Here is a 24,075-nt window from a genome sequence, read left to right as displayed (position 1 = left end):
AGAATTGTTTTCTCGTGTAACATTTCCCTGCCCCCCTCCCCAAAAAGTGATTGAAGCCCCCCCCCCAGCCCGCAAAGCAAACACGGCGCGTCTGAAGCTTTCCGTGGGGGGGATTTTAGCACCGTCTCCCTTTCCCACGGACATCCCACGCGAGAAGGGGGAAGCACGTTTTCCTGGCGGGTGGATTTCTCTGGCCCCCGTCTGTTTTGCGTGGGGCGCTTTGGAGGGAGTGGAAGGAGATCGCTTCGGGCTCCTTCCCCCTCGCGGCCAGGCAGGCTGCACCGGGCCGATGCCGCTCCGCTCCCCAAAGCCCCCCGGGTGCGCCGGGGAAATGCACCGACCTCCAGCAACTTGTTCACCCCCCCATTTTTTTTGTTTGAAGGGATAAGAACCGAGCAGGATTTCTACGTCCGCTTAATCGACTCCATGACCAAACAAGTAAGTGATGGGCGCCTGCCTTCATTGCTTATTACTCGTCCTACATCCCCCCATCGCAGCGTGCGCGGGGCGGAATTCCGGGGGCGCGGCCGTGGGGCTGGCCTGGCTGGTGCGGGGCAGAGCGGGGCTGTCACGTTCCCGTTTCGGTGCGGGAGCCCAGCCCGGCTCGTTCTGCAGGGGGGTCGGGCCGGGGCACCCGCCGCAGCCCGAGGGAGTGAGACCCAACGTGGCGAGAGATCCCCTCGGAGCCTTTTACACCAAGCCCCCAAGGGAGGGTCTGGGGGCACCAGCCCCTGCCCCCGCGCTGGGCGCCCTCGCAGCCCGACTGCAGCGCCCCCAAACCAGCCCCCTTTAGCGGTCACTCTGGCGAGTTAAAGAGCTTTGCGACTTCCAGGGCTGTTAGCTGCAGCCGTCCTGCTCCGGGGACCAGCCGGCAGCTCTTCCCAGCTCCCCTCCTGAAACCCGCTTCAGCCAGCGGCCCCTCTGTCACACCGAGCCCGCCAGGGACACGGGCAATAACAAACAACGCGACCGAAGCGATAAACCCCCCGCGCAGAGCGCAGAGCCCTGACCGGGGATGCAAGCAGCAGCTTCTCTCAATGCAAGGGTGGCTGGGAGGGGAACGCCTGGTCCCGAAAAGCGCCCCAGACCCTGGGTGTTGCATTGGCTAGGATCGAGCCGGTGCTCCTAAACTGGGGGTTTAAAGGTGCAGAAACAGCCCTGCTTTGAGCTTCCTAATATCCAAGTGCCAGTGTATATCCAGACTGAGTTCTGGCTCGGAAGAAACATTTATGAACAGAGACAGGATTAAAAAAAAAAAAAAAATTGGACGTTTTTCCGTAGCTTTACAAATAAAGACGTAGATCTCCACATTCCCTAAAGGGTTTTCGATCCCAGGGTTTTTGCTTTAATTATGAGAATGAAAAGAAATAAGCAAACAAACATATAAGCACAAAACACCAGCCAGGCACCGTAGCAAATATTTATCCTTTGTTTATTTGCAATTACTTTGTTAGTTGTTTTAAAGGAACAGTGATTCAATCACGAGTGATTTTCATTGTGTAAACAGCCACTGAAAATATGCATGCAGGACAAGTCATTATTTTATCCATTTTACAGTCAAAGATAACTGTAGTTTTTAGTTATAGTACAGCCAGCTTGAAAAAAAAAATGATTGAAACTAATTTTAAACATGGCATTTAGTTTCCAAAACAGGAATTAAGTGTGTATATACACACAAAAACACACAATTGTATTTGTGTGTGTATGTATATATATATAACCAGTATTTTTGTGTAATAATTTTTTGAAAAAAAACCCAGATATTTTTCCAAAATAATTAGCATTCTGAAGATTCTAGTATTCTATCCTGTTAATTTTAAAGAGCATTTATATGTTATAATAAATTTCCATTTAAATACATTTAAACATCTTCCCCCCTCCCCTGGAATTTGCATCTTTTTAATCAGTTAGTGGACTTTTTCCAATTCTAATTCTATAGAAAAAAAATTCTGTTTGTGTATTATTTACAAAAGCAAATTAAAATATTAAATGTCTTACACAGAAGAAAAAATGTCAGTTCCTGTATGTTCAAAATGCTGTCATCTGCTGAGACACTCTTCCTGTGGCTTGTAGTTTGGTTCTTTTTTGACACCAAAATGTAAAGTTCCATGTGCTAAGTTTGTTTTAGAAAACTGTTTTTGATGCTCTCAAAACATCTTTTCCTGCCATTGAAGACTGTCTTTAAAAAAAAAAAAAAGAGGAAACTTGGAGTAATTATAATATACAATTCAACCATGCATCTGATCTGTGTTAAATATACACTTCTAAAACATAGACCAGAGACTGTATGAATTAAAACAGCAACAACATACCCTTTAACAACACATCTTGGAAAGTATTTCCTGTGTCATTCATATTTTTCAGGCACAGATTGGTTAGTTCATGTTTAAAGTAACAAAATCCCTTCTGATACACCAGCTATTTTTTTGTAGTTGTTTTGGATCCCATGTATTGCATTGTAGACCATACAAAAAGCATTATCAATAAATATAATCTTTAAACAGCTTTCATATCATTACAGAAATGCAAAGCTGTTTTTTCCCTCTGTATGCAACTCAGTTGAAAACAGATCTTTTAATTTATGTAGAGAAACGGATTCAAAATATTATTTTTTTAACAAAGGCATCTTGCATATGAGCAGTCCATCCTAAGGCACTGTTTGACCTCTTGCTCTCTCATTATTATCAAGTCATCAAGGGTCTTTTGGAGAGAGAGAGAGAGAAAGAGAGAGATACAGTTTATTTGTAAAACATAATAATGCAGATATAAAACACATTTACAATTAAGGGAAATTCTCTGTCTGCTTTTAATTAGTCTTCATGTATACATCTAGTGCAAAATATCTACTTTATTTTATTTGGGAAAGCACAGTAGAGTTGATGAAGACAGTATTTAAAATAACTATCTGAATTCGGACTAAGAAAACAGTGAAATAAAGGGTATTTGTAGGAGAAAACTAATTGGCTTTCCTACTAGGTATTTGTAGGGGGAAACTCATTTGCTTTCCTATTAGTTGCATGAAAGTCCTTTATGTAGACATATTTATCATGTTTTAAACAAAACATCTGAATGATCATGTCATAATTGTGGCATGTCCTAATATTTATTTCTGAACAGTAAATATGCTTGTTTATTCTTTATTCAGATTGCAATTGTTCAGAGGTTTGGTAGCTTTTATTGCAGTCAATAAAATACTCATTAGACAGCAAAGTACAGCATATGACACAGATTTACCCAAATATGACTATATCATTTATATTTTAGCCACAGTGAATTATATAGGGGATTCTCAAGTAACTTTCAAAACATAAAACTGTAATTAAATATTACAAACTCTGTCTGAAATTTCTCCATTTTTAAATGAAAGTTAAATATATATTGTCAGCCTACTCAGAGGTGTAGTATTCTAATACAGGAAGCGCAGAACAAATTGGATAATGAAACGATTACTTTAAAATGAGGCTGTTGCAGGAGCATACATGTTTTAGCTGGCAACAGTCTTTTTGGTGCTCCTAGATGCATCCCTCCACACACACACACACACACACACACACACACACACACACACACACACACACACACACACACACACACACACACACACACACACACACACACACACACTCAGTAGTTGTGAATGCCTGGACTGAAATTACAGCTACTCTGAGATTTCTGGTGACAACTTAAAAATCCCACAAAAGCAAAGCTTTGAGTGGGTTTGGTCCCCAGAATATATAGTAAAATATCCTCAGATTTTTGTCAAATTTTATATAATTGATCTGATTAATGTACATTCCTGATGTCACAGCTGTAAATTGCACATTTTACATAACTGTGAATTGTGAAGGAGTTTTACGTTCAGGAAATCAAAACCATGATTTCTCTCGATATAACACATTTCTCATAATTTTAGCAAAAGCTTTACATGAATGGTTATTTTGTATTATAATAGCATTTAGACACCACCTACTGAAATAGGGCCCCATTAGGCTAGGTGCTGTAAGACCCACAGAATAACAGCGAGTCCTGGTCCTGTATGGGTATGTCTACACTCCAGCTGGGAGCGAGATGGCCAGCATGGCTAGCAGGGCTTGAGCCAGCACACTCCAAATAGCTGTGTGGACACTGCGGCTCAGGCAGCAGCTTGGTTTCTCAAGCCCGCCCAGTCCCCTGGGTCTAACCTTGGCTGACTAGCCCAAGGCTCTGCCGCAGATGCAATGTCCACACTGCTAATTTTAGTGTGTTTTAGTGCAAGCCCTGCTACCATGAGACTGTCTACCTGCGCTGGGGGGCTTGCTCCCAGCTGGAGTGCAGACATACCTGGAGTTCATGGTCTAAACAGATCAGGCCACGCTAGTATTTCTTGAGTGGCTGAATGTTCAACTAACCCACAAACGGACAAAGCTCTATCATGTCCATGGCATGGTAATTCACAGTTCGTGGGGTGTGGATGGATTCTCTGTCATCTGTGCTATTCTAGGGGACATAGGACTGGACCCTGCTAGCACTGAATTCATTGAGCATTTCGACATTGACTGCAATGTGAGGTGGATCTGGCCCATTGGGCATGTGTCCACGCCGAAATCGGAACCTGCTGTCTTGCACATCTCAAACTGGAGTGGCTCCCATGGCAGTTTTATATAGGCAAGGAATGTAGAATTGGGCTCAAAATGTGTAGTATCATGCTCTACCCAGGCTAATGCGTGGCCTTTGGTGGTTTCACCAAAGAAGTGGTGGTATGACATGCTAATTTCAACCCTTTGAGGTGACTGCGATGTTTATAAAATGCATCAATCATTTCTAAATTGTAACTACTAGATACAAATAATTAATTATATGGGGAAATTATTTTTCTAAGGGTAAAAGCATTAAATGTTAATATTGTCTGAATTAAATGTTCTTTTATGTTATCTCAGCACCTCATTTGACATCAGTATCACATTTCTACTGCCTTCAGAGCCCTGTAGGATCCCAAACTTTATAGCTTTTGCTTTCAGTAAACCAGCAGCTCCTACTGCAGTAGGTCTGCTGCTAACAATGATGCATTTTGAATTTGTCTGCGATATGTGAAATGTATCCACTCCCATAAAACTGGCGCTTTCAGACAAGGCTGAGGATCTAGATATGTAAATGCCCCCAGTCCTTCAATTGAGTGTTCATCAAGTTTTAATATTTCAGTATTAGGAAATATGTAGGAAAATAAATAGTAAATACTTTACCTATCCCCTTCTCTTTTTTTCATCCATTCATGTACATAGAGATCTGGTGAACAGAACTAAGGCTAAGGCGTCCTAGTATTTCAAGTCATGTGTGATACCTCTAGTTCACTATCCAGAGTCCTACTGAGTCAAAATCCTTCATTCAGCCTTACACACTTTGTTTAGGGTTTGATTTTTTTCAGTACTTTAAACTCAAGTTGCAAATGCATTTTTCTGTTGATTGCCCTATTGCCTCTTGCCGTGCATGCAGCTATTTGATCAGCTCTCCATTCAGTGCCTAGCCTGACTCTTCATCGGCAACCACATATTTGTGTCAAGAAAATGTTATCAATAAGTTCAGAAAAGACTCAGTAGAATATCAGATATTCAGCAGAAACATGAAACAAAACAAAGCCAGGGAAAGTTTACATTGTGCCAGATTTTAGCAGCTTTCTTGTTCCTTTGGTAACATGTCAAAAGCGCAGGTGATTTTAATTTTCTTGTACAGAGAGGAATGAAGAAGTTTGGAATTTGCATGCATGATCAGGACCTGTGTTTGGGAAAATGTAAACTCATCACAGTGGAAAATGTGTTGTTTGGAGTCTGGGGGTGAAAACAAAGCTGAGGATTTTGGAGAGACTGCTCAAGCCAGATGGCCTAGTGCATTCCCAGTCTGGCAGCCCAACTGCTGCCTCCCGTGTAATATACAGCCATTTGTTCGGGGATATTTACGCTAGAGCTGTTTCCATGTGAATGTTTGAAAAGCATTAAAAATGAACATATTAGGAGAGAGAAATTTATTTAATTCGTATGAATAAGTTACTAAGCTGGCTGGCGTATCAGAGCCGTAGAGAGATTGGACAAAATAATTAGATATTAGTGAATTCTATTTAGAGCTTTATAGAAAGAATTAAACCCACTCTCTTTGATACCCAATGCTGCATTACTGATGCAGGCTAAATCCCTATTGGAATCATTGGGAATTTTGCCTGGGTAAGGAGTGCAGGATTAGGTCATTAATGGTTAATCAATCATTCCAAGTCAAAATAATGTATTGCACTGTTATAGCTGACAGCATTTTATATATAGGTGATATAGCTATAACTCTTTCTGGGTGAAGTCCTGGCCCCACTGAAGTCAATTGCAAAACTGCCATTGATTTAAATGGGGTCAGGATTTTATCCTCTCTAGATGTATATGCATGTGTATACATATCGTTTTATATATATCTCTGTTTATATCAGCAAAGATCCTTTTAGTCCCATCTTTAAGAAGCTTGTTTTTCATTCTCCTTTATTTCGATTAATGAGATATTTTGTTTCGTGAAACATAAATGAAGCATTTAACGGTGCATGGCTTTCGGTGCATGTGCTCTCTCTCTTTTGTAAATCAAGGCTATGACATAACCAACTAATATACTCAACATGATCTCATTCCTTCAGGATTGTTTCTAATCCAGTTCTGAAAACAGGACTGCTTGACTGGTAAATTGACACTGGGAGCCATATTTCGCCCTCAGTTATACTGGCATAAATCTGGATTATCCTGGAGTAGCAGAGGGCAGAATCTAGCTCTGTATCTTTCCAGTTTATACACCAGTTATTTCATGGCTTGATCCGGCAGTCTTTACTCAGGCAAAAACTCCCATTGATTTAGCTGAGGATTAGACACTTAATTTGATATTTCCCTTTTTCATGTACTCGGTGTCACTGAAAAAGTGAAGTCCAGGAATGACTGTAGTGTGCCCAGTTTAGTAATTTTCATATTCTGGAAACAAGTGTTTTACAGCTGATACTTTTTCATATTCTGTTTCATTTCACTGGAAATCAGTATCTGGCATTATTATATTAGGGGCCAATCTTGCAAACTCTTTTTTATGAGTAGGTCTTACTCAGTGGACTTCTTGCATGATGATTACTTACAGGCGTAAGGTTTTACAAAACGGAAGGTGAATTTTAAGGCAAACATTTAACGTAAAGTCACGCAGAAGGAAGAAGAACCCCTTCTAAAGTGTCTTCCCACTGTAGGAAATAAATTGTGTTTAAACTACAGTAGAAGTAAACAAAAAGGAAAAACAAAATATATAATTGTGTATTTCCTTTGGCTTTCTTTTGCCATGTGATTCTGATGTGTATTTGCAAACTTATTTTTAGCCCCACACTCGCCCCACCCTACCCCACCCCCTGCCCCTGTGATCTAACTTTGTACACCGTAACTTTCACTTTAACTCTTTGTTTAATGCGATAGCTATTTGGCATGATTACGACTGTGCCAGAGCTCTGCTGAATCCTGGTACGATGACCCAATCCAAAGCTCAGACTTCACAAATTAATATTCAAATATGTTGGAAAATGAAGATAGTTTTGGTGAAAGAATGCCTTTATTTAATTTAACAGTGACATTTTTCACAGCAGCACCATTTTAGCCTCTTCCTGTAAAGTAATCTGTGCTTGTGGCAGCTGTAAAGATCTGAAACTTTAGCAGTTCCTGTTTCCTTTCCAAAACAAATTGTAGAAATAATTTTTTATAACAGCACAGTTGAGAGCGAATAGAATAACGATAAAGCCAATAGACATATCAGCTGATCATTTTATTTTGTCGGGCTGCTGAATGTGTGCTTCATGTAAATGAACGGTTGTGTTCACACACCCTTTTGCATAAAAGAAATTGGGAAATATAGTATGGGAGGGTGAGTTTGGGGCAGCCTGCTAGGAAAATAACGTTCTGATCAAGCAAGGAGAAGACTGAGCTCTAGAGATGTGTATACGTTATTTTGGGAAGTTACAATATGTATAGATTCAGTAACAATAGTCAAGTGCAAACAAAGCAAAAAACGAACCTTTAATGTACTGGAAGGCTAAAGAACGTCATGCACCCAGGCAGAGGATCACTCATGATAAACACAACAGACAAGGTGATTAGGTACCATATTGTTGACTCTGTGTGTTCATTATTGCTGTTTAGTTGGGTTATTTAAGTGGGTACCTGGAGGTTAAGTAAACATAGCGGCAGGAAGAAAGAAGGGAGAGGGAGAAAAGGAAAAGAGGAAATTAAATTGACTTGCTCTCATTTGTAGTTTCTGGCAGACCTAATCCTGCTCCCATTGACTTCAGTGGGCACAAGATCGGCTCATATTAGGTGAACCATATTTTAAAATAGCAGGGCTTAAACATAATGGGTCAAGTCCTGCATAGTGGGTCAAATCCTTATTCAGGCAAAATTCTCACTGGGTCATATTGTGCCAAGGATTATTACACAGAACGTAGTGGAGAACTCTGCATGATAAAGAATGGCATGACCATTGATTTCAGCTGGCATTTTGCCCAGCTAAGGGTGTCAGGAGTGGTCTGGTGTTTCTCCAGTCAGTGACTTGATTTGGGGGTAACTTTTTCTTTATCCTAGGTTAGCAGCCAAATTCCGCACGGAACCCCTCCACAGATTGTCTGGCTCATTTGTTTGTTTCCCTTTTGCTCTCCAGATTCCCATTTGACACATAAAATAAAAATAGAGCTCTTCTGTTGCCCAGTGGGCGCAGGCTCTCACCACAAGTTTTCATTATAATTGGTTCATGGAAATTACTTTTTAAAAAGCCCTCTTGGTTTGACTGGCGGGGTAATCCACCTGCCCAGTTGACTGAGCTCCACCATGTCTGGGTTCGCTCCATTGCACGTGGCAATCCAGCTCTTCCAGTGTGTCTTTCAAGCCACCTGCTGCTGTCCTGCAGGCTGATTGGAAACTAAGGGCCCAATCCTGCCAGGTGCTGAGTGACTCCTGTGGGGTGGGGCCTTGACTTCAGCGGGTGTTGAACTCTCTCAGCAGTCGACTCGTGGGACCAGACTAAGGTGCCCAGTTCTGAATGGCAACAACAGCAGCAGCCTTGACTGGAGTGAGCTGGGATTGGAGACCCGGGATGAAATGCCCCACCCATTAGACTGACCCACAATGGAGTGCTGGGAAATCCAGTACCTTATGTCCTTTGTTTTATCCTAACAGCAAAAACATACTGGTGGTTGCTTTGGGGAGACACATACTAACATTGGAGTCATGCAGTGAAAATGACCATGGATCCTGTGCAAGGATAATACTGACCAATCCCTGATATTATGTGTGGTATTGCTAAATCATATTATAATGCACATTGTTAATATTACGTATTATTGCTGTAAACCGTGTTTAAAAAATCAGCTCATGATACCTAAGATTCATGACTCTGTATAGGAAAAACACTTATTGATTTCAATGGGAGATATTTTTGAATGCAAACCAGTCTATCATCATCTTTTTTTACCATATATTAATTTGTTACTTATTATTGTTTTCCATATTTCCATTTTAATTTTATCTTGTAACATAAGAGACTTTTTTATTTACAATAACTAGTTTATTGCTGGTTTTAGGGACTTCATCATATTTAGCTTAGTTGTATTTTCTTTAAATATAGTTTTACTGGATCAGAAATATATGGGAACACGTTTTGTGCTAAGCAAACCTCGCCCCCCTCCAAGCATTATATCTGAGGCCTTAGTAGCTGAATCAACTAATGATGTAAAGGTTCCCTTGGTTATCTTATGTTATACTGCAATAATAAAAGTAAAGGTTACTGAGCAATGGGAAAACATTTCCTAAGGGCGTATTAAATCCTCCGGCAGGGTCACTGGGAACGGACTCCATGCTGTCCACCTCACAAAATTTCCTTCTAATGCTCCCCTTCATGGGATGGTGTTTACTGGCTTATGGAGGAAGAGGAAGACATGAACCTTCAAAGCACCAAAGCCCTGGGATCTTACTGCCTTATGTGAATAGCAGTAGTGCTTATAGGCCACAGCAGACTTCATGGCCTCATGTGCTAGGCCCTGTACAAACACATCCAGTCACTGCCCCGACGCGCTTGCATTCTAAATAGATGAGACAGACAAAATGGGGGAGGGCATAGGTCTCCTCCCTCCCAGTGTAGTGCCCTACCCACTAGACAACACTGCTATGCCCGAGGAACTGTACTCCAAGCCCGTGACTCCTGGGCTGCTGTAAGCTGGGCTGGGCCCTCCATTGTGTTCTCCAGCTCCCCTATGGCAAGGTGGCTTTGTGCTGCCATTGCCCGTCCCGGCTGCGCCTCATTTCTTTTCCCAGGGCAGAGGGCAGTGCCGACTGGAAATTAGTGCTGCTTCTTGCCCACTTGGGTGCCACAGAGCTTCAGCCCCACCATGCAGCTGCCCTGGTACGTCTTCTCTGGGCTCCGGGGAAGGGCAGACCCCCTGGGGGTGGGTTGTTGGGACTTGGTGACATTTCCCAAAGCGCCTAAGTGACTTAGGAGCCTAAATCCTATTAGAAGGGACGTGGGTGCTTTTGAAAACGTAACCCGGCACCTCTGTGCATTCTGGTTGACTCCCCTCCCAGGGGACCGGTGCCCGGGGCATTGCTGGCAATGTGCGGGGCTGTACTGTGGCAGGGTGACATTGTGGTATGGGACTGACCTAGTTTAAATGTTTTCTAGGGCAAAACAATAGCGATAGATCATCCTTTCTTGCTACCCGCAGCTAATGCAGCTATGCTGCTGCTCTGTGCATACCTCTCACTGCTAAGCAGGTAGGAACACTTTCTAAATCAGCTGTGAGCAGCTTTATTCCCTTAGCCTGGCATGTAATGCCAGTCCATTTACAATACACCCTTTCACCGAGTGCCATTTGGGGGTATATTGCAGGGGCAGACCCTATTTTTGATGTGACTGTATAGTATTCCCAGTGTTTTTGCAAATAATAAGGATTTTCCTCCTAACTCAGCTAAGATCATGTATCCATCCCTGTTTGTTTTATTCTCACCCACTTCCCAGTGGTTTTTGCATTCAGAGCGCCTGATTCTCATTTCATTTATACCACTGTAAATCAACCGAGCACTGTGGGTGGGAGTGGAGAATCCATCAGACCCTAACTTTTCTGGTAGCTAGTAGTAAAGTGCACAGGCGGTACAACAGACTTGCTTTTGGAATTAAAAATACATGAGCTGTTTTTTTGATTTAAAAAAAAAAAGAAAAGAATAGGCCCCGAAGTATGCTAAGCCCTTCTGGGTTTTAATGGTATTAGGTCTATATTTTATTCTGAATTGAAAGGAAAATTGTGGTTGTCTTGACTACTAAAAAAGCCCGTCCTACACACTGCTCTGAAGATGTGCATAATGTATTGGTTGAAATGGGAGAGGAAGGAAACTAACTCTAGTCAACTACAAATCTTGAAAGCAGTCTTTACAGTGACGCAGTCTGTTTAAGCATGCCATCCAGCCCGCAACAATAGTTAAGCATTCAGTTATTGTGATGCATTTTATTTTCTCCAAACTCAGTTTGGCGTGAAGCTAAAAATGTATTTTGTTTCTAGGCGATAGTGTACGAAGGCCAAGACAAGAACCCAGAAATGTGCAGAGTTCTTCTCACACATGAAATAATGTGCAGGTAAGAAAGACCCTGTTTCCAGTTAATTAGCAAGGAGAAGATGAATTTGTCTCTCAAAATCTAGGTTGGACCTGGAGCTATTTTAGGACTTAAATGTATCTTTCTTGCATTAAACAATCCCAAAATAACAGAGTTCTGCTCATGTAATTAGCAGCAAAGTCTCAGTCATCATACCAGTTTTCAATTATTTATAAAGGTTTGTCCTTAGCAGTCGGCTACTGGTTTGCATTTAGACACCTTAGCATTAATGGGCCCAGAATAGGTTTCCTCACCAAAAATAATAAAATAAACTGCAATCTTGCTAGCTGTAATTATCTACCCTCACAACCATAGCTGCACTAATAAAATGACAAAGCATTCTGTTGATGGCCCAGGTGGCTTTAATTCAGCCGGGTTCAGACTTGAAATTTATAGCTCTCTCTTCTTCCACTTAACGCAAACCTTCCTTGCAGTTTGTCTTTATTGGGGCTGCGCTTGTCAGTATGGGTTAGAGTTGGTTAGCCCCCTGTTCAACTAGGGACATCAAAACACGGGGGAGTTTTCTTGGTGATCTCCTAACTTACCCCAGTGCAGGTCTGCTCTCTTTTATAGGAAGTTTCCCCCCCCCCCCCCCCCGCATGCTTTTCTGGGGCTGGCCTTTTAAATTTGGCAGAGCCAAGCAGCTACTCTCCCTAAGGTGGCCATTTTAAAACTGGTGCCTGCCCCTGTCTCTTTTCTAGCTGGTAAGAATGCTTAATTCCTGTTTTCTCTGTCTTATTGCTAAGGAGATCTTTCCACAGAGTCCTTAGAACACGCTCATGACCCTGACTCTGCAATCCCAGGGAAGTTAGCGGGTGTTTTGCCTGCTTGAAGAGTGCAGGAGTTACACAGTAGACAGTAGCAATGCCGAAAAGAATGAATTCTCCAGTGGGACACAGGGAATCTTGGCATGAGTTAGGAGCAGTCATTTGAATGTGTGAAAAACGCATGCTTAGTACTTGCATGCATGGTGGCCTTTAAAAATATTTACTAAACAGTAGCAGTTTGGCCCAAATCCTGATGCCTGCTCCTGAGTGAATGAGCTTTGCCCCGACTTTCCCTGTGGATCGGAGAGTGCCTGGGCAAAGTCTCCAGGCGGATTCTCATCCACCAGAGCCTGCCTCTTGGGTGGGTTTGGCCCATTGATCTGCACTGTTGCTGAGCCACTGGCTTCATCCTCAACCCCAGCTCTCTCGAGACGCAGTGTTCTGCCCCTGGCAGTACCACATGGCACATGGGGTAAGTGGATTAGGCCCTTTGCATGGCCAGTCTTTGGCTGGGACCTGCAGCCCTTTTAGTAGGATTTGGCCCTTTAGCTTGCAGCTCATTTTTTGCTAAAATACACGTTTTCCAAGTACGTTTAGATAATCAGTTGCAGCATGGAATGATTAGGCAAACTAAGGTCTGCAAGAGGTGCCTGGTGCTGCAGTTGGGATTTTGCTTTACTATGGAGTCCCAGCCCCTTCTTTGTTCACAGATGGAAGCAGAGTCACGTCAGTAGCTCAGGGATCACCCTACAATACGTGGGCCCTGTTTGCACTGCTTGCTGTCTGGAGACCCAACAATGAACTGTACATACTGAATAAGGCCCCTGAGCTGCACAAGCGTCACTTTTCGCACATAAATAATCCTAGAACAACAATGGCACTGGTCACTTGATTGAAATTAAACACCCGCTGAAGTGTTTGGAGGGTCAGTGCCCATATTTGCTGCTGTTACTGGATAATGGGCTGATTAGTTCTTAAATTCCAGGCTCTTTGGGCAGGGGTTGTCTGCCTCTATGTCTGTGTGTACACCTGATTAGGGCCTCTGGGTGGTACCACAATACAAATAATAATCATTCTGCGTCGAGGACCTGACCATGCTGCTATTGAAGACAATAGCATGACTCCCCTTAACTTCCACTGGAGCAGAAGCAAATCCCCATTCTAAACCCGGCAGAGTGTGGCTTCATTTTCTGCAGAGCCAGTGCCAGCAGAAATCTCACTCAATGCTCTTTGAAAGACCCCAAGAGCTCTGTGTAGTGCAAAAGCTTGTCTCTTTCACCCACAGAAGTTGCTCCAGTAAAAGATACTCCCTCACCCACCTTGTCTCTCTTTGAAAGAGTAGGAATTATAGAGACTTTGATGCATTAATTTTCCTATATGTACTTTTTTTAAAAATTGGAGAATATACACACGGCTAGATTTCAGCCAACGGACCAACACATATCGACATCTAAGATTTACACTCATGTCAATATATTTTGACCGAGATAAAATGTATTCTATTATTGGAATGCTGAAAAATATGACATTCAAATGCAGTCTTCCCTTCTATTAATGCAGTTTATGCTAGTTCCTAAAATTCATTGGCTCAAGCTCTTTATTATGATTGTCTTCCTTTACCCCTAGTTGCTTTCTGTGTTTTATCACAAACACAAAGTATGGGGTAGAAAAAAAATTCTCAGACCATTGCAGGCAAACGTTGCATGCCTGATAGGGAAAAACCAAATTCAAATTTCATACTGCAAATGTTAGAGATTACGATTTTCCTGGCAGCCTATAGATTTGTAAAGGGGTGCTGTTTGTTTACCAGGCTGCTTGACCCTATTACACAAATCTGTCATCTATTGTGTTGCTAACACTCCTTTAAATTGCAAATCGGATGCTCTTTAGGGGACTCGAGGAAAAAAAACATCTCTCTCCGCACCATTCTATTTCTCTTGATTTCTTGCCTGTTGTAAGTGGAAGTTGGGATGTGCTGAATTTGCACCAGGGGTGCAAATGCAGCCTCAATTATAAGCATAAAATTAGAGTCTGTTCCCCATTAATCAGCCTAGCTAATTGCTATGCACTACCATTAGCCATATGGTGTGAAAGACAGCTTGCTCTCCCTAAGATGAAATCTCTTCATTTCAGACATGAAATAGTGAGGGCTCTGTATTTTAAAATAGCTTGTTTTAGATATTTAATTCCTAAACAACTTTCTGCAGTGCTTTCTATCAAGACTAACTGCACAATAAAACTTTGCATTTATGTGACAAAAGCTGTTTATTTATAGTGTACTAAAACTATGGGGTGGATAAGACCAAGAATTCAAATGTACAGGAGAGACCCTTGACTATTGTAGAAAAAAGTGAGTGAGTTACATTTCAGATGTTTGTTTATCTGTAGGGATTTCATTGTTCTTTGCAGGTTACAAAATAAGGCTGTTCTTTTGGCTGACATGTTAATGGTTGAGAAGAATTCATTGACTCAATGGAATTTATTATTGTTATAGGCAGCGCAGGTAGGGACGCCGATAGTTAGAATTGCCTGACACTTTCCTTTGTAAAACCCTGTTTTCAGTTGCTTATAACTTTGGTAAAGCTGATTACCGTTCAGGCTGAAATTCCCTATGCATGGTGAATGACTAAGGCTGTATTTTTGGGAAAGTTTAAGCTAATATGGCTCTGCCATTTCCAAGAATGAAGTTAGGGAAAATATGTTGTTTTGTCCATGTTAAAAAAATTACAACTGTTGTGCTGAGAAACTCTACCATCTCCATGCCGTGGAGCAGGGACTTCAAATTAGGCAGCACGGTTGCCTTGATGTCAGACAGCTGCCTTGTGCCATCCCCATAAAAATCCACCCATATTTGGCTAAGTTATCAGCCTCTTGAAAAAACGCAGTTTGCACATGCTCAGTAGAGACATGTTGAAGTTTGGCATCTAAATCTCGGAAGATGCCATCTGCACTGAGCATGCTCCAGCCCCTCACAGTTCCCCCACCACAGCCCGGCTGCAGCTCTGCTCCCATCCCCGGTCGCGGCACCGGCCCAGACCCACCTCCAGGTGTGGCCCAAGCCTCTGGCCCCTTGCCTCTGTCTGCGTCCCCCATCCCTGAGCTGCGGCCCCATTCCTGGCCCCAGCTCCGGGAGGGGTGAGGGGGCATGGACAGGTTTGGGGACGCTGCTCCAAAACAACTGAGCGTGCTTCTGCGTGAGAATGCATGGGTTGAGTGGGACTTTGCCTGCAGTTGCTCCCCCTAGCTGCCAGGGGCAACCATGGTACTGAGTTCCAGGACTGAGAGAAGGGGGAGTGTCTGTCCTGTGCTCTCAGTAGAAAACCCACCGCCCCACCTCGCCAGAACCTGGAATCGAATCCATTATTCCTGAGTCTCAACGTTGTATTGCTGTGAATCCCACTGCCAAAGTGTCTGTCTCCATCTCCCTCTAGTGGCAAGTCTAATCTGAAGATAACAGCCTTCTACTGCTACTAGTTTTTCTGTTAGCTCAAGGGGTGGTGGACTGTGTTGTGGATCTAAGGATTCTCACCCTGCTGATGACCCATGTCAGGGTTTCACATGAGACATTTTTGTTTTTAAATTTTTAAACTTTGTTTAAAAAGAAAAGAAAAGGAAATCCATCCTGTGCCGTGAATGAGGCAGTTCACTCTGGCTAAAGCGGTGGTTGTGATTTGGCTGTATTGGGCTAACTAGAGAACATCTGCCTGCTCTACTGTTGTTAATTATTATTATCAATAAAACCCCATTGTTCTAGTGCAGTCCATGCACGCAGCGGTTTGCACACAAGGGATAAGACGTGTTCAGGGCTCCCTAGTGCTAAATCTAAGGGCTGGATTGCACGGGGGGTGATGTGGAGACGCCCACCTGACTCCAGAAGAGCCAATGAGCAGGATTGTGCTTTGGGAGCTCTTCTGCCTGCAAGGGCAGTGCAGGAAGCACCCATCCTAACAGTGTAGCCTGCTGTTCCCTTCCCCCACCCCCCAGCCCTTTCCATGGGCAGGTGCAGAGTGGGGAAGGAGGCCAAGACCCTGCCTTCTCCCCATCCCCTTTAGGGACATGGGCGGCCCCTAGGAACCATAGAGGGACTAGTCCTTGTGCTCCCAAGTGCAGGGACTGTGATGCCAAGAGGCCCTTCCATGGCGTGTGCAAGGGGAGGAGGCTCCCTGTATGATGCTCCCTTCCCCTTCCAACCGCACAATGGCCAGTCACGGCCTGGCCCTAGACAAGGTGAACATCATCGATGATGTTGGCCAACAGCTCAAGGGAGGGAGCATATAGGTGGTTGGTGTGAAGAAGGCAGGAAGGATTGCTGGAGGAAGTAGGCTATAAGGAGGGGAGAAATGGTACTTGGTGGATGGGAAGCAGGAGGCTGATCTGGATGTGAAGAGAGCAGCATCTGTCTGATATAGGGAAGGAAGAGAAAGCAAAAGGAGCAGGAAGAGCTAGATGAGAAGGGTACATTAGCATACTCCCTTTTTCCTGTATTAAGGTCAGATTTGATTGGGAGCCTCTTAGGGGCTTCTTTTTTAATGCATGTTAAATCAGAGAGAGATGCAACCATCAGACTCTGGGTACCACTTCAGAACGGGCACTGGCATTCTTGCACGGTATAGAGTTTACACGTGCCCAAGTATGCCAGCACTACCGAGACGCATCATGCAAGCTGCCTGGCCAGTGTCCCATATGGACCTCCTCGAGAGGTCAGCGGGGGGAGAGTTGAACCTCCGTGCACAATATGTTTCTTCTTGGTTCTTCATAAGAAAAGCGTGTTTTAAAAGTGACCCACAAGGGAGGAAAAAATTGGGATTGTGCCCTTTCCCCGCATTCATTATGGTTATAAAGAAAAGTTTTTCTTTTCTTTTTTAAAAACAACAACAACCCTTTTGTACTTTTTAACTTTAGAAGCATCAAGACTGTCAAGTCTCACCTTCCCTGTTTTAACCAGAGGATTTCTTGGAGGACTCACTCCCAATACTCTTCTCTTTCTCGGTTCTGAGCTGAAGGGATGAGGGAGGTGGATATTTAGCACAGACAGTTGTCATCCCAAGTGTTAATTAGCTATTAACAAAACCCAGAGCGTTTGAATCAGACTGAATAAAAAAATCACTTCTCGTGTCAGTTTATGAGGTTTCAAATTGAGGCTTTCTGTGATGTCTTAATTCTCCAGTTGCCCACAGAAAAACCAGGATAGACAACGCTTGAATTTCTAATGTAAAAAACAAGCAGGGAAAAAAACTACTTAAAACCCAACATTTTGGCCCTTCCTTTTATTTCACTAAGCTGCAAGGAAAAGGGCACAGAGCCATTATTTTTCACCTTCACATAATACACAAGGGCTGCATTCGTCCACTCTGACTCCTGTTTACTGGTACCTTACTGCCCAGGAAATCCTATTCAATGGCCACTCAATAGCAAGGCAGTGTTCCCCAGACCTTTCAAGGGGAGCTTCCCTGCAAGGAAACAAAACCAATCCATTCCCCCTTTAGCCTTAGTATGTGTTAATCCTCCCCATCTTAATTTATGCACCTTCGCCCCACCTTGGCTTGTTCTTTACCAGGGGCCCCTTCAAGGGGCGTATCCCAACACTAGAGTGAGGTGTTTGGCCCTGATCCAGGAACTTGTTCCATGTGAACAGACCCCCCTATTGGGTAACGTGTGGGCAGTGGCATCTGCCCATGTGGATCAGCTTCCAGGGTTGGGGCCTTGAACAGCATAAGTAACAGTGGCAGATTCTGGCCCCGTGGGCCAGGTTTTGGTACCCTCACATTCAGTGCCGGCTTGCTCTACGAATAATCCTTTTGGAGTCGGTGGGGCTACTCACGGGATAAGGTTCTTCTAAACGGCCCTAGTTTGCGTTAGTCACGAGAACTGTGTGTCTTAACTTGCACCAACTACGCTTCTAATTAAAATTTAATCATTTAAAAATATTAGTGGTTTTTATTACTTTGTTTTTGGGTAAATTTTGCCATCCCACATATTCTAGCTAAATTCCCTTTTATAAACAAAAAAGGGGAAAAAAAGTCCCCATGACCTATGAGCTTATTTTATTCGTTCCTAAATTCTGATCTATGTTTTGTGTCGAGGCTTTTAATTTTGTTGGTGAATCAGTTATGGGGTTGTACTGTAAAATGAAACAGCTTTTGGGGCTGTCCTAAACAATGTGACTTGCACAGAATTGGACATCCTGCACATGCATTACCTGTGAAAAGCTTCAATCCTGAATAGTTACCTTGAAACTTTGACAGTGAAAAGCATTATGTATTTTTTTCCTCTTTGAAACTTTTTTTTTTCCTGTTGGAAACCACATTTCAACAGGCTGGGTTTGTAAAGCCATTTTTTGTTGTTGTTGTTTTTAGTGTGGCTAGTGGCTGTATTGCTAGTCTTGGTGGGTTACTGTACATTATTAGCTCTATTGTTCAGCAGCATAAGAGAACCTTTGTCATACTCCCAGCAGAGCTATTTATATAGTGTGGCATTTCTAATGACTGCTTCCTGCGCTGGTGTTCTTCCACATTCCGCAGGAACAAAATAGTCCCTCTTAGATGAAGTAAGAGTAGCCGTAATTCCTACCAGAACCCTAATCCTGAATGTTGAAATTGAAAATTGGCATTTACAGAAAGGTTTGTTGTATATGGTGAGGCTTGTCAGTCCCAGTCAGTTAGGGTGACCAAATAGCAAGTGTGAAAAATCAGGACGGGGTCAGGGGGGGTTATCGGCGCCTAGATAAGACAAAGCCCTGAATATCAGGGCTGTCCCTATAAAATCAGGACATATGGTCACCCCACAGTCAGTAAGTCTGCCAAATGCAGAGGGGCCATCCTCTGTGGCGAAGGTGGAAACTAGGGGTAATATAGGCAGAGCCATCGCTAGGGTACGACGAATTGGAGCGACTGCTTCAGGCCCTGCGCTTTAGGGGGTCCCCGTGGGCCGGTGCGATTGGCCGGCATGGTTGGTCCCAGATGTGACAGAGTGGTCACTTCTTCCCCGGGCCTTGCACGCCGGCCCTGAATATAGGGGACCCCAGCCCTAGATCCACACACAGACAGGTTCCTCCATGAACAGATCTCCACCCCGTGGCGTGACAAGGAAGCTTAGTCACCACAGTGGCATTGTAAGCCCAGGCACTGCTGAGGTGACGGTAGGGATCTGTGTCGGGGTTGAGGAATGAGGTGCAGGCCGGGGGCTGGGCTGCATTGGCGTCCTGGTTGTACAGAGACAAAGTGCCCCTATGGCCTGGGGCTGCGTTGTTTACTTCTTTTACTCCCTTACTAAGGGGAGTCACGGGGGTGGGGCTGTAAGGGGGAATCCTTGGTGGGTGGATATTTATGTTCTGCCACTAGGGAGATGAAGGAAGTGGGTAAGAACCTGATTGGTTACATGGGACTGCTCATGAGAGTAAGGGCTTTGAGGTTTGGTTCCCAGGAAAGTCCGGATCCATTTCTAACTAGTTACGTCCTGGAGAATTTTCTGCCCTAAGCGGAAATGGGTATATATTGTGTGAGAGATCATGTGTGATATTTTAATGAGTCAGGCTCTTAATAGACAATAAGCCCTGACAAGAAACCATCACAAACAACAACTTAACTCTCTTTGGAAACAATGAGCCATCTTAGTTCAAAAGAATCCAAGTCTCAAGGTCAGCAATGGAGCAATTCTTTGGTAGAGGGAGCTTACGTTTCACATGCCTGCTTTGTATCTGACCTAATACAGGGCACCAGCCAGCAGCACTGTGCTTTCCATAGTACTATTAGCAATCATTAAAATTCTCAGAAAACTTAGAGAAACAGATACACTCAAGCATAAAAAGCAGCAGCCAATGGCGTTTCTGTTTTAGCTTCTCTGCTAACAACAGTATTTTAAAAGGGGAAAATATTGTGCTGGGAATTTCTACTTCCCCTGGAAACCAGTAGTATAATATGAGCACCAACCCAGATGTTAAAATTATGTGCACTGGAAAAATAGCCCACTCTTGTTATTGGTCTTGATGTGTGTGTATTGGCCCCATGAAAAGGGGTAGACCACACTCCCCATTTGAAGTGATCCATGAACTATTGTTCGTGAAAGCAGGCGAAACCCCTTTCTCGTTATGTTTGCCGTTACTAACCAGCTGTGCAAGAAGTTAAACATAGTAATTAACCCATATGTGACCCACTAAATTCGACTGATTTCCAGACAGGGACAGAATGGTAACTCTAGCTTGCAATTTGAACCTCCTGTGTTCGTAATGATGATTTTACAGTGTAATGGTTGCACTAAATCCTCTCACTTTTGCTCTGTAGCCGGTGTTGTGACAAGAAAAGCTGTGGCAACAGAAATGAGACTCCATCAGATCCAGTGATAATTGACAGGTAAGGACCGCTATTGTTTCCTTCAATTTTATTTTATTCCTCATTATAATGAAACACCTGCGCGGTGTTGCTAATGGGAGAGGGGCTATGTGTATCTGTGGATGAAATTTTGTTGTTGATACCGAATTCGTTGCGCTGTGCAATTGTGATTCCCATGGAAGGGCCATATGGAATGTAACTGTGAGACCTGGTCTTTGGAATGCTCTCATTTTCGTATCTGATTCATGTTCATAAAGGGGATATTTTTCTTGCTGACTTTCTGTGGCTCAATTCACATGCTGTGCCAGGGAAGCTTCAGGAATAAAATAATAGTTTGTGATTTATGGAATGTGGTTGGGTGCTTATAAATATTTAACTTTAATTTGAAAAATGTTTGAATCATTATCACTTTTAGCTCCAGTAGTTCTGTTGGATGCAATCCATCTACATTTTAAGGTTTTTATTTATGCATAAGAACAGTTTAAAAAAATCTGCAAACTAAGATTTTCTCCAGTTATTTTCTTTGGTTGGAGTGCTATTTTGACTATATTGTCAGTTGATTAATTCATTTTGCCTGTCTTAATTATTGTGTTTTTAAACAGATCCATATTACTAATCTGACATGACCAAGTAAATCACTGTAGAACGATAAATCTGTTTTAGTTGTTCTGAGCAATTTGCAGTCTGTTTGCAAATTATGCAAAGTTGTAGCCAAATAGTCATTTTTATATTTTAATTATTGACATTCATTGTACGGAAACATATATGATAAACAGTTTATTAGGTGGCATTACTCTGCGAGAGTTAAATGGCCATGAAGGACTGAAACTGTCTGTCATCAAACAGGGAAAGCAATGCCATGCAGTAATCAGTGAATACAGGGACCCTGAAGGGAAACTAACCTATGCACAGGAAAGGCAGAGTATAGAGGATAGTTCTTCTTTGTCTTATTGTCTGAGTTAATGTTCGCTATATTAAGTTCAAAATACCTTCTGTGCTGGAGTGTCCGTTTTTATGAAAAAAGGTAGAGTCAGATCTGTTCAGCACCACATCAAAACAGAATTATATAAAAGAGAACACAGCAGAGAGGCTCCACTTGGCATTGTGCTTAGGCAGTCTTTCAGGTTTATGTCTTGTTTGAGTTTGTTAAGCAAGCGCATGCTTTGGCAGCTTAGAGAAAACGTTTTGGTTTGTTACAATATCTAATCCTGAGATCGTTTTAATCTCAGAACATATATATTTTAACTATGCATCCGTTCACCTGATATTAGAATTAGGTGACACCAGGGGAAGTAAAAGAACACATATAAAACCACATCTCTGTAGAGATCTCTCTAAGTAGGCTGCAGAGTTGAACAGTATAAAATAGGGTGTTAAAGTGGCATTTTGAGCTACACGAAAGCTACAAAATTCACATGCATTTTTCATTGTACTGAAAAAAGAAATGTTAAGATGCTAATAGCTGGTTTACAGAAATATTTTGTTTAACGATTCAATATGCAGAGCTGTTAGTTGCAACTCATTTAAACTGTGAACCTACAGATTTTCAGCAGCTTTAAGGGAAAAAAACAACAAACCAATTATATGAAAAAATGGATTTAACTTCCTAGTAGTGATCAAATTAGCAGTATTTACTTAAACTGATACAAAGCTTGCAATTTTGAACACCAGGTTTAAAAAACAAGTTGAATACTGTTTAGATTATAATATAAATCTTACCTCGCCACCCGCACTGAACCCCCTTTTGCTTGTGAATGGGTTAAGCTTTTAAGTTCTTCACTTGGTTTTAAATTGTGACTTTGATACAGAAGGTTGATATGAGTGTGGTTTGAATAACATTTGATTTTGACCTGTTCCTGTGGGTTGCAATGGGATAAGAAATTTGACTCAGCAGTGCTGTAATTAGCCTTCCCTGTGTTTTTGAAACAGGATTGTGTTACCTGGATCGCATTAGTGTGGCTTCTATTGTTGCCGCTTTGCATCTGTCCCAGTAGGGTACTTAAAACCTTTTCTTGGCCGTGGCTAGCTCAGACAATTTAGGCCAAATAAGTACGTGCTTTATACAGTTAGTGGCTTTAGTGATGTTTCTCATGACATTTATCCTATTCATTTTTTTCCCTTTTGGTTTGAAAAGTATAAAGACATCTATATGGAGCTGCTATATCTTAAGAGGAGTACTTTAACAATTGTTGTAAAAAAATGTCTGCACAAGTCAGAACGTGTGTTTAGTTGTGCTTGTTGTCACTTCTGCATGCATAAAATCTTAAGCTATTGTGTCAATTGATATGCAAAACCATATTTAGCTATTTTTATTTGCATGTGAGCTTACAGAATTCATTTGACGTTTGGGCTAAAGCACTCCCACATGCCTTGCAGTCTGATAAAGCCTAATCTTTGAATTTAATCTGACTTTAACACAGAATCACCACTTAAACTCTTACCGTTTTTTAAGACAACCATACTTATATGAAAAATGCTGCCCTATTCTTCCCCCTGACTGTCTTTTTGATTGGTTATTCAAGAAAGCCATTTGTGGGATACAGATAGAGCAGTCTTTGTGGCTACAAAGTTAACTTGTACAATCAACTTAAAAGTTAGATTTTTTTACTAGATATTTAGGAAATATGGACTGTACCTGTTTATTTACTTAGAAGTGTGGTTAAAAATTTCAGTAGGTGCATGTGAGAACAATGAAGAGAGGTATACATCTATTATTGTTAGAGACCAGTCATCTCAAGGAAGCTCATGGAAAAAACACAATGTATGTGGAATTATCTTTTTAGAATTGCCTGTATACTTGATCACGAACCCAGTTTTACATGTATCTAAACGAAGCTCTATCACCAAGAACGAACTGTAAAAGGGTATTACTGTCACAACACAAATGCACAATGATTCCTGTTACAAGTGAAGCAATAGGCTGCATAGTAATCCTAGGTAAAGTAAAAATGTAGCACTTGCTGTTATTATATTAAATTCTAGATTGATTTAACATTCAAATTGTAACTCATATTTGAATTTAAAATATTTGCAATAAAATTCCTGTGCAGAAATTGAATAAATTGTAGTTTTATTACCACACTAGATATCCCTGTGTCCTAACCTTTTTCCTTACAGTTATCTTAGTTCAATAAATAAAACCTCATTAGACTATTCCCATTTCAACAAGTTTATTAAATTTTACAGGAGTAATTAGCATAAGCTGTGCTAATTTTTCTGGAAGACTAATGAGAGAGCTCCCTAATTAGGTTTGCTTTGTAGGAATCAGAAAAGATGATAATGACAAAAGTCACATAGGGTGGAAAGTGGAGCTTTATATTATTTCT

At 42.2% G+C, this 24,075-nt stretch overlaps 1 protein-coding gene across 14 annotated transcripts in view; it reads left to right on the top strand.

The window, feature by feature from the left end:
* The window catches only part of EBF1 (EBF transcription factor 1), a 320,070-nt gene that overhangs the window by 2,832 nt on the left and 293,163 nt on the right, over positions 1-24,075 (top strand). For 13 of the 14 annotated variants that reach the window (XM_065410174.1, XM_065410172.1, XM_065410168.1 and 10 more), the window contains exons 4-6: positions 383-438; positions 11,564-11,637; positions 20,702-20,770. In XM_065410174.1, the coding sequence (XP_065266246.1) occupies positions 383-438; positions 11,564-11,637; positions 20,702-20,770 (199 nt within the window). The remainder of the gene's footprint in view (positions 1-382; positions 439-11,563; positions 11,638-20,701; positions 20,771-24,075) is intronic. The other variant, XM_065410169.1, reaches the window with a different exon arrangement.

Source organism: Emys orbicularis, chromosome 8, assembly GCF_028017835.1.
Source record: "Emys orbicularis isolate rEmyOrb1 chromosome 8, rEmyOrb1.hap1, whole genome shotgun sequence".
In the NCBI taxonomy this organism is placed as follows: domain Eukaryota; kingdom Metazoa; phylum Chordata; order Testudines; family Emydidae; genus Emys; species Emys orbicularis.
The sequence above is the reverse complement of the archived record's forward strand: the minus strand, read 5'-3'. Positions and strand labels throughout refer to the sequence as shown.